This window comes from Dryas octopetala, chromosome 9 (genome assembly GCF_963921425.1).
Source record: "Dryas octopetala chromosome 9, drDryOcto1.1, whole genome shotgun sequence".
NCBI lineage: Eukaryota > Viridiplantae > Streptophyta > Magnoliopsida > Rosales > Rosaceae > Dryas > Dryas octopetala.
Genome location: NC_141374.1, coordinates 15599224 through 15610614, shown reverse-complemented (window position 1 = coordinate 15610614; position 11391 = coordinate 15599224). Strand labels below are relative to the sequence as shown.

At 34.0% G+C, this 11391-nt stretch overlaps 2 protein-coding genes across 3 annotated transcripts; one reads left to right on the top strand and one right to left on the bottom strand.

The window, feature by feature from the left end:
* Positions 1 to 771: 771 nt before the first annotated feature.
* Positions 772 to 3776, top strand: LOC147274740 (kinetochore protein). 2 transcript variants are annotated; one of them, XM_086227897.1, is made up of 8 exons: positions 772 to 1007; positions 1235 to 1300; positions 1574 to 1720; positions 2061 to 2159; positions 2238 to 2327; positions 2429 to 2551; positions 2819 to 3042; positions 3165 to 3776. In XM_086227897.1, the coding sequence occupies exons 1-8, from the start codon at positions 839 to 841 to the stop codon at positions 3192 to 3194; spliced, it is 948 nt and encodes a 315-aa protein (XP_086084023.1). In that variant the 5' UTR covers positions 772 to 838; the 3' UTR covers positions 3195 to 3776. The 2 variants fall into 2 exon arrangements, with proteins under 2 accessions (XP_086084023.1, XP_086084025.1); XM_086227899.1 differs by having other exon boundaries at positions 3221 to 3759.
* Positions 3777 to 4034: 258 nt separating this feature from the next.
* Positions 4035 to 7532, bottom strand: LOC147274739 (NAD(P)-binding Rossmann-fold superfamily protein). Its single transcript, XM_086256863.1, has 7 exons — positions 7378 to 7532; positions 6164 to 6395; positions 6004 to 6083; positions 5133 to 5286; positions 4958 to 5036; positions 4554 to 4641; positions 4035 to 4444 (listed from the first exon to the last, which is right to left on the bottom strand). The coding sequence occupies exons 1-7, from the start codon at positions 7505 to 7507 to the stop codon at positions 4215 to 4217; spliced, it is 993 nt and encodes a 330-aa protein (XP_086112989.1). The 5' UTR covers positions 7508 to 7532; the 3' UTR covers positions 4035 to 4214.
* Positions 7533 to 11391: the final 3859 nt, after the last annotated feature.

The following is an 11391-nucleotide window of genomic DNA, read 5'->3' as shown; positions in this document are numbered from 1 at the left end:
CGGAAATCATTTAGTCATCTAATTGAGATCAAATAAATAGACGATTAGTGTTTTCGATAAAAACATATAAATAGTTGTTGTTATAATCAAATGACTAAATGATTTCTAAATTTGAAGATTTTTTACATGGATGATTTTTGAAGTAAGGCCTAACAAATAGACGATTCAGATTTTGAGATTACATTGTGTAGTGGGCCCAATATGATGGTTAATTTTGTATTAACTAACTAACCAGTTAGTTTTAGAGCATTCTTGCTTTTTCTATATATGTTGGTGGGTTTTGTTCTTTAATTTGCTTTAAATTCCTGGAATGTTCTTCCCTTCTTTCAAGGTTAATGACCTAAGCTAATTGGCTTTTCTTCTTTCGGCGCTCTAAAACAAAACATCAATCAAGAAAATTTTAACATCTTATTATACATAATTAACATTGTTTAATCAACATCTTTATCACTTTAAGACCGGATCATCTTTCAAGCAAGAAATAAACTTTTTGACTTGTCCATGCATGGATCACCATCACGGTGTTGCTAATCTTTCATCACAAATTAAACTATAAGATAATGCAATTTCATCATATTGGGCTTGTAGTACCTTCATACACCCTGATTCATTTGGTTGGGCTTAGCCCAACCAAAAAAGCCCAATATAACTAGAAAAGCCCAATTTGTATACACCCATTCGGCCCAGCTTATGAAAACCTCGCCTCTAGAAAAAATTAAAAAAAAAAAAAAAAAAAAGGGAAAAAACTGAAGTGGCGGGCTTAAACTAAAATTTCATTCAAAATAAAAGTTAAAGAACTCTCTCAGTGAGTCAGTTCATCTTCTTCCTCACTCGAGCCATGGACAGCAGACCAGAGGATTCCGTACGGACGAAGATGGAGTCGCTGCGAATGGACTGCCACCAAGAGATTTCGGTGCATCAGCAGAAGGTGGATGCCTTCACGGCGTCGTTTCAGGACTCCCTGACTTCGATCCGCGCCAGAGTTCAAGAAACCGTCCAGTACCAAGGTCGAGTTTTCACTCAACTCTTTGAATTTACTAAATGAAACAAACAAAAGGATCAAATTTAGGGTTTAGTGTTGTGCTTCCCTGTGATTCGTTAAAAATTAGAGCTTTTAGGCAGCGTGAGAATTTATGATTCGTGCAATTTAGGGTTTCAGATTGGAGAAGCGCAGGGGCTCTACGCAATTGTAAATAATATCTGGGTTAATTTATTTTCTTTTGAAATATTCCAGGTAAACTAGGAGAGTTTAAAGCTAAGGTGAAGGAAGCTGAGGATGATTTGTTTAAAGCACTGGCAGGTATATATCTCTGCTACTTGCATTTATACGTTGAATGAAAATTGGAAATTACTTGGTGGCAAATTTGAAGTATAAATTTCAAAGTAACTGATTCTGGTTTTATTTAAAAAATAATATCCCCAGAATTCATCTTCTACTTAAAATTTATGACATGTATCAATTGCCATTGGTGACACTGCTTCAATTAGCTGAAATTTTTGTTTTTTGTTTTAATTTATTTTTCCTTGTCAAATTGATCTGTATATATATTTATATAATTTTGTTTGTTTGCAGTGAAGACCCGTAAAGAGGCCAAGCGGATGGCAATGATGGATGCCATTGCTGCTAGGAAAGCTAGAATTGAAGAAATTAAGAGAGCAGTGCAAGATCGAAAAGCTAAGAGGGATGAATATGCTGCAATTCTTTCTCAGCAATATTTCGGTAATTTCCTCTAATTAATTTAGTTGGATTTTTAACCTTGTCTATGAGTTTAGGTTTCTATTCTTTCACCTGTTATGTGTCTTTGAATAAATTCTTGTAATTGTTTAATGATCAGCTACAATGTTCTCATCCAATATGTTTTTACTTATATGGAAGCCGAGTGAGTAGTTTTGTCCTTGATAATTGTGCTTGAATCTCACTGGAAAGATTAAAAAAATCATGTATGGTATGAGTCCTATTGGAGGGAGACTCTGAAGAAACATATATGATATATTTGTGTTTTACAATTTCTTTTGCTCACTCTTTCCTTTCTACTTCTGGTAACATTAAAATTTGGCAGAATCTGAAGAAAAGTGTAACCAAAACAGTAAGGAAGAAATACAAGAGGCCATCTCATGGTATAATAGGGTTCTTGGTTTCCATATTGAAGGCGGACATGGTAATTTAAGTCATTTGATTGTGCAACATTTATCATGTATGTATTTATGAGCAATGACTTACAACCTTCTGTCACTAGGGGTGAAATTCACATTCAAGAACATTAATTTGAAAAATCCAGATGAGGAATTCTCCTTCACTGTCCGACATGAAAATGATTCTTACACCTGTAAGCATTGTACTTTTATTTATAGGTTATTGTCTGATGTTGAATTTATATCTAATATTGGCATCTCAACCTTCTATACATTAATTTCTTTTACTCCTTAGTGTTAGATTGTGATCCACACTTGAATGAGACCAGAGGGTTGATACACGAATTGAACAGAACCAATGGATTATTTAAATTTGTCAGAGATATGAGGCGGAAGTTTCAAGAAGCTGCAGCTCAAGGTAGAACTTCTTTCTTGCATTTTACCTAAAATCCTGCGTGCTGGAAAGGCGACAACCTCTAATAAGGGTCCCTTCTTATATTGTAAAAGCTAGTATAGCATTCTTGGTGATTAAAATAAAAAATAAAGGCAGTTTCTGCCCGACTCTCGTGTACTTGTTGATATATTTTGTATGCAGTTGACATTTGAGAGAAGCTTAGAGATTAGACTACTCTGCTTCCCATTGTTTTTGATAAATAACGTGTCCATTTCCATTATGATTCAACAGGATTACCAACGGTTCATCAAGACTCTTCCACAATTTCTGGGTCTGCTCCGGCTTTGTCAATGTCAACTGACAGAAGTGAATCTCTGGCCAAGAGTTATGAGCGCCAAGTACAACATGGAGAAGCTAATAGGCATTTCAAGAAACATAACCATGGAAAGGCAAGTAAAGCAGCAATTCTATCTCCTGTGTCTGCATCGTCTCTTCGTCGGTCTCCTCGTTTTAAGGTATTTCCTTCTTTAGGTTTTATAGGTTTTTGCTTTCTTCAAAATTTTGTTTGGTACTTGTGTACATGGTTTGCACCTCTTTAGCACTGTATAGTAACTTTTCTATTTACTTTTTGTACAAGGAAAAATTCATTGATGAGGAATTTTCTTGATGAAATCCATTGCAAATGTATGACAGGTCAGGAAATGAATATGGTGAGAGGCTGTTTGTCATCTTTAATTTGAGTACTAACCTTCCCAGCTAATCATAATTCAAAACTAAAGGTGCTTGACAACGTTGGCGTTTGACATGTGAACTGGGGAACTGGGGAACTTGATTTCTATGTGTTGGATAACTTAAATTTGACAGAAAGAAAGAGCATCATGGATTGAGTTTTGCAACTCAACATGACAGCATCACCTTGTTGCTGGGTTTTGTTTACTCATGTACTCTTCACAGAAATGAACAGCAAATGCGTGATGGAATGTAAGGCTTGTAAAACCAAAATTCTATACTAATGGATGCATGTATTTCACTTGTATTTAATATTTTCATATGATTTTGATTTGTTGTCATTTCATGTATTGTTTGTTATTACTTATCTGCAGTAGAGCACATGGGTTATGAGATGTTACTCTTCACAATTTGTTTGGTTGTAGTTTCACCTTCCCATAAGACTCAGGGTGTTTTCCAGCATCTCCTTTTTATTGGTTGTGATCATGATTTTTATAAGTCAACCATGATAAAATTACTCTTATTTATGTTCTGCTATATTTTGCTATTCTTCAAAGTTTATTACTGCGATAGATTTTATGCAATACCATATAAGAAATTTTGTTTTTGCTGCAATCATGGCTTGAACCTTGTCCATGCTTATGGCATAATAGGGATATGTAATTTTATAAGTGTATCGATGCACATTGCTAGACAGAATTGCACCTAGGAACCGAATTTTGGATCTTGTCATGTAAAATAGCAATTTTGTTGTATTGGAAACAGTGAAAACCTGGTATGTAAGAAGTAATCTCAGTTGTTAAATTACCTTGGAGTTTATACAACATTTTCTTTCTGGAGTCCCTCTTATTGTGAAGTACTTGAGGTCACCTAGTAGTAGGCCTCTCTAATTACATTTTGCATACATAAATGCATTATATTATATACATGACTGAACGGCAGAGGAATACACATTTTTTTAAGCTGAGGGTTGACATAGGCGTCTATGGATTAGCAGACGAGTCTGCTTCCACAACTTGTGTGCTTCAGATTCATTATTTGCTAGATTTGAGCACTCACTCTCATTGCAGTCTGCAAAGTACTTCCCACTCACCCCTTCTAGATTTGGGCTTAAAGCAACATAGCATGTGGTTGAAGCACCCTGAGATGTTGATTTTAGTAACTTGGATGCTATGAAGAACACAGAATCTGCATGGAAAGAAAGGTTCCAAGAAGTTAGATTTCATTTTTGCACAGCAACTACAACTTTATTCACATGTGAATTTATTAATTAAAGGAGAGGATGCTGAATTCATGCCTGTGATGAATCCCTTATGAGCTCTAATAATTCCGGTCTTCACGATTCCTGGGTGTACTGCATTGATTGTTACTCTTGCATTTCTTGCCTGTAAAGTTCAAGAAACAAAGGCTCCGGTGAGAGACATGCAGACCTTTGATTCCAACAAAAGCATCATAATTGAAGTTCCATTATCCATGGATTTGAGGACAATAAAACAGAAGGAAAACATGTCTCATAGGTATCGTAACTGTCGGATAATATATAACCTCTCACTCTCATAATATGCTTGTGGGTTTTAGTATTATTTGATGGGTCTCACGTGCTATGTTATGATAGTGAACTTATATATAATTGGCACATACAAAAAATTCTCGAAATTTTTTCCAATAAGAGGTAGAAGTGTAGAACAAAAATGTGACTACCTTAAGCTGTCTTGCCAATTCCTTGACATGCAATATGTTGGCCAATTTGGACTGTGCATATGCTCTTGTGCCATTATAACTGCATGAATAAAAATGATTAATATTGTTTCTACGTACATATAATACCAATCACAGTTAGTAATGGTCGATTAGGAGAAAGTAGTGTGTGATTTACTTTTTTGGGTTGAGCATTTGATTGAAGGAGAAACCATCTCTCTTCACCCAGCTGTGGATCACAGAAGAAACATTGATTATTCTTCCTCCGATGCCAGTCTGAGCTGCTGTTTCCACCATTTTTTCCAACAGCATTTCTGTTAAAAAATGATGTCCTGCCAAAGATATTAAAAACTTGGATTAGAACCCTGATTAAATTCAGATGTTCAAGTCACATGCCCTAAGGGGTCAAAAACAAAAAAGAAAAGAAAAGAAATGATTGAATGGTCATGCGGCTCCCAAATGGGCTTTACAATGGACAACAACAGAAACCGGGTTCTGTATGTGGGCAATCCAAAAACTTGTCTTCTGGTCCATTGCAAAAAATTTCTTACCATCTTTTGGCCCTAGGGGGACTGAAAGTTGTACTAAGAGGGGAGACATTTTTTGGTATGACCGTATTATTATTAAACTATTTGTTATAATATACGTAAATGCTGAACTTATACTTTAAATATATAGTATTAATAAATATATATGTGTTATAATATAGGCAGATTAATGATACCACGGTGACTGTGTTACCTTCACACAGAAAAATACTTCATTTGTGGAGGTCATGGTTTGCATGTGACAGTCTATTCATGTTCCAATACCAAACGGCAACACCAGCTTCAGATCGACCTCAAATTGACGTGGTTGTCTTTAACGGTATTTTTTGTGGAGCAAGACTTTTGGAGGGTCTCAGTAACAATATTGTGTGTACATCTAACTTTTTTTTTCCCCCTTACAGTTTTACAGTGCATATAATTCATAACCTTAAGATGTACCAAAGGGGACCAAGCTAAACATCGGTGAGGGGATAAAGATAATGTAGTGATATAGAAAAATACCCGAGTAATTTGTAGCAAATGTCATCTCAATTTTGTCTTCAGAATACTCCAAAGTTTGAGAATATATCCCACCATTGTTTCTGCAAAATTAATGAAGATTAATTTCTTGCAAAATTAATGAAGATTTCTTACAAATTAAAATGAATAAAATTAAACTCACATGAGGATGTTGAGGGGTAGTCTTAGAGCCAAGAACTGAAAGCAGAATGTGTGAACAGAGGTAAGGGAGCTTAGATCAATCTCCAATATTATAACCTCAGCCTTTGGACTCTCCCTTTGAATCTCCTCCTTCACTTGAGCTGCCTTCTCCAAGTCTCTTGCTGGGATCACAATCCTCACCCCTCTCTTTGCCAACACTCTTGCTGTTTCAGCTCCAATGCCTGACGTGGCACCTTAATTTTATACAATATTCAACAACATGCACACCATAAGAAATCAATGTTGTTTACTTATTAAAATTAATGAAATTAATTTTACATATAATCCCAGGTGAAATAAATTATTTAGTGTAAAGACTAAAGAGGACATGATATTCATGATTAGTTTCCACAAATGGTCCAGAAAGCTGCTGTAGTGAGAAGAGAGAACCACTCTGATCAAGTCAGAACCAATAGGGAGAATACTATTCAAAAGAGACAAAACCATATCTTGCTAGAGCCAAAAAGAACCACTAGCTATGCTAGCTAGTATATATATATTCAACTTAGAGAGAATCCTAGAAATACATATTCAAATCGGGAAAAAAATTAATATATAATACAGCAAATAAAATAATCTCTAGCAGCAAATATGGGTGGGAAAAGGGTAGGAATTAATGTATGTTCTCCAAGATGGTCCTCAACTCATATTTTCATCCCAGAAAGCATAATAAAATAGTTGTTGTCCAAATCCATCATTTTGCCTATCAAGATTGATGTAGTGTTAGGGAGAAGAAAAAATGGTCAGAACTATGTATGGTAAACAACCACTTTCATGAGACTGCAATAGCCAGAGAGAGAGAGAGCTATAGAGAACAAACTGAAATGGTTAATTAGAAGTACTATATATCTACATGGTTGAGCAAAGATTCAAAGTAAGAACCATTTTCATGAAGCCACAGAGAGAGAGTAAAATCTGAAACATCTTATCTCAAATCTAGCTAGCATACTATATTCTATGTTCCAATTTCTAATATTTTTCTCATATTCATGATAATATAATTTTGAGCACCCATCAGAAAACTCTTGAATTCCTTTGAATTCTGTGAGCGAAAGTAAACAAAAAAGGCAAGAAATGCATGCACACACACACACACACATATATATATATATTAAATTCTAGCAAGCTATATATCTCATATATGTGGTTTATGAGAGAACATTTTAAACTAATTACCAGTGATTATTGCAGTGAGACGAGAAGGGACTGAGGAGCAACAATCTTCAGTAACTTGCTCAGCCGTTGATTTTGAGCCATAACCACTTGGCCCTGCAATTCCTGCTAAGTACCTCAGTGTTTCCTTCATGGGGCTCCCAACAAAGAATCTTAGCTACCGCTGCAAAGAGACCTATTTTGGTACAAACCACATAAATCTTTATACTACATACAGAGGACGTTGGAATTGTTAGGCTACTCATTGGACCACCCCACTTAGGGTGGTCTCAACCAATAAACACAAAGTGTTTGAATTTTTCTGATGCCAGTCAATGAAAATGATTGGTTGAGACCACTTATAATTACATCCAATGGTCCATGGGCTAAGTCCTAAGTGGATTTTGAGTGTAAATATCCTTTAGAGGAACCCCATTTCTGCAAGAATTCACCATTATATTTTGTCTTTATTTCACGTTAATTATTACTGTCTGTACCGTCTCATTGAGTGGTTTCCATATATTTTGTGTAATGTGGGATGTGGGAGATTGTCATTCCAATTTCAAGTGCATTTTATTAATTATTGCTTAATTAAAGTTACCATATGATCATCATCCATCACAGAAAAGTAACAGAGATCGAAGTGTAGTATATTCTTTCATGTAACTAATGGTGTGGTTGATTATTCCCCACGACTTTTTTATCTTCTAATCTTGGATCTGATTGGTTAATTGGCCGGGATGGCCACCATTAATTTCGCGTATTAGATACTTTCTTCTTAGTTAATTCTGTCATGACGGGGCCAAAAAAAAAAAATTGTCATGAGAAATTACTGTTTCTAATGCCGGCAAAAGGAAAAAAGTAATAATTAATGATGATCATCTTCTTGTGCTTAGATTAGGTGCTTGATTGTTATTTAAGTAGAAACTAAATAAGTTTAATCAACCATGCATGTTACTTCACAAGTCTAGTCCTGTAAAACATGCATGATAGCGCCTTTGCATACATACATCAAGGTAATGTTTTTTTAAGATATATATTTGACAGACCGTATATATATTTTCAAAGATCACATATTTTAACAAGAGTCTTTTCAATTAGTGATCCACATTAATTGACAGTATTTTAGAAACAGATATATATAACATGTTGGACTATAATCAAGAGAAAATTTTCTTAGATATATATAAAATATATATATATATACAATGTTATAATAAGAATCCATGTTAGCCATGCATATACAGTACTTAATTAAGCATCTTCATCAAGCTGCATATATGTATATATATGCATGCACCAAATTAAGGAAAAAAAAAGGGGTGAACTGTGAATTAATAACCGCCACACGTGCACATCTAGAAATGATCTTATATATGATAATTAATATATACATATATGCAATCTTAGCTTTGATGAGAGTTTGAATTTGATGGCAGAAGAGAGAATGAATTGCAGAGACTTTTGCATATATAGGGCACATAGTGATCTCTAAAGACAAGTATAAGTTGGAGATGGACAGAAATGCTTTGTTGCGTGCGATGTGTCGCTCACGTAGGTCTACTTTTGTCCCCATAGCCAATTGGCCATTTGGTTTTCCATGGTTTGTGTTTGAGAAATGAAATGATGGGGGATGTTGGGCCTTTGGTGGACTAAAAGAGAACAATGAGGTTGACTCCTCAACAATGGAGTGTGAACTGGCTATTGTACAAGGGACCCATTGTGTTTCCCAGTTTGCACACACCTCTCATTACATGCCATGCACACACATCTACAAGCAGTGTACTACTGCTGCAGCTCTCTCTCTCTCTCTCTCTCTTGCTTCATTTCATTTCACACAGTGCATATACATATATGCACAATCTTGCCCTAACTTTGTTTACTTCCTATATATATATTCTTGGCATGCTAGCTAGCTATATATATATATGCTAAAAAGTGCAAAATAATTAAAGTTGAGCTAGCTAGCCTGAATGCATTAATTGAACACAAAAAATTGTAAGTTTCACTTAAAAATTATGTAAAAGATCTATTTTTAAGCCACAAAGATTGGCTTAAAACTAAACTTTTTTCTTATGCCATATGTAAAACTCATAGAGTTGCACTTTATCTTATTATAATGCAGTATGTAAAGAGTTACACTTGCTTTATTTGAATGATATAGTATTATTTTAAGATTTAAGCATTTAGAGTTTAAGTTTTATGACTTCATATTTAGGGATTTAGCCCTAAATTCTAAAGACTATACCATGCATAGATAAATTAACCCTTAGCTCTCAAAAGAATTTAGAATTTAAAATTTAATTTAACTAAAACTTGGGTATGCTTGAATACCTAGCTAATTTGGGCATATGCTTGAGTTTAAATAGTATTGGATGCTCTATACTTGATTTTTCTTAAATTGTGGCTTAAAAATATATTTTGTAGTTTAAAAATAAATAGATTAAAAGTTTGCGTTTATGACTAAAAAATATTATATATTGTGGCCTATTAATAAAGAACTCTTAATTAAATTCCCTTTTTTATGTGCATTTGATTCATAAATATTGTTAGACAATTATCGTATCTTTTACGTACAGTTCGATTGCACGTGGAAAATAGACATATACATATGAATAGACAAAAATAAATAGAATTTGGGGATGAATAATTCAAACCCAAGACTTCCTCTAAATAAGATTCTAATATTATGTAGACAATTACTATATCCAAATTAAAATTATTCAAAAATAAGCTAATATTATATATCAAACTAAATGCACATACATGCATGATACATTGATACGCATGTTGGATACAAATTAAAGATTAAGAAAGAAAGCTACCGGTGACAAAAGATTCAAACTATATTTGCAGTTTTGTCGTGGGCGTGACCTATCAAAATAATGGTTTTTTTTTTTTTTTTGAGTCATTAATTTAGACTTTCATGTTATAATATTTTGAATCTTGCTGGAAAACTAATCATCCTCTTCTGCATGCATATGTATTGTGCATATGAATTAATAATAGCAAACCATTCAAATATTCTTTTGCAAACATTATATATTAATTGTAGCTAGGTCTGAATACATATAGCTCTAGTGGCAGATTACAACTTCTATACTCTCATAATTAAGATTGTAGTTTTATTTTTGTTTTCTGTTTGCAAATGGTTCTAGACAATTCAATTGAAATGTTGGACTTCTTTCCCCACTTTAATGTATGCTTATAGTTTTTTTTAGAAGAAATGTATGCTTATAGCTAGTTAAGCACTAAAGCACAAAATTCACAAAATTAATTTGAATTAAGGATCGAAAGGAGAAAAATACCTTGGTATAATTATAATTTTCTTTTTCTTTGGGGAGTTGCGTGTTGGGGGAGGATATATAGGTGGAAAACATTCCGGACTGAAAAGTTAGATTTAGTAGACAACAAAAAAAAACCTATTAAAATTCAACCCAATATTTTGTCTTGTCTTCTTTCTAAACTTTATAATTAGTTTAATAATTTAGTTCTAAATTTCTAATTATCTTTATTATTACAAGTAAATCACCAACAACTCATCCACCCATTTAGTACTAATCAATATTGTCAAAGAAGTCTGCGAGAGCTTAAGCACAACCTCTCTACCTAACCAAACAAAATGATTTTGTATTATTATTAATTTCAACAACCCATAATTGACTTAAAACCAATTGAGCCACATTTTTCCCCTATAAAGAGAATAAAATTGAAATTGGCCTAAAGAAATCGATAGGGTCCAAGTGCAAAAAAGATGTCTCCTCCCTCAACAAAACTTTCACACCCTGAATTGATTCATATTCTGAAAATCTGAAAAATGAAAATTCCCATTGCCGACAAACCCCACAATTTTCCTTAGATCAATCATATCAACCAACCCTTTTTTCTCATCCATGAAGACTAAGAAAATGGTTTACTTGAAAAAGAACCTTATATATATATATATATATTTCACTGTGATGATGCTGAGTGCTACCCCCACGTGCCCACAAACCAACCATGCGATCACAAATTAATGGACCCCTCACAGGTGAGTCA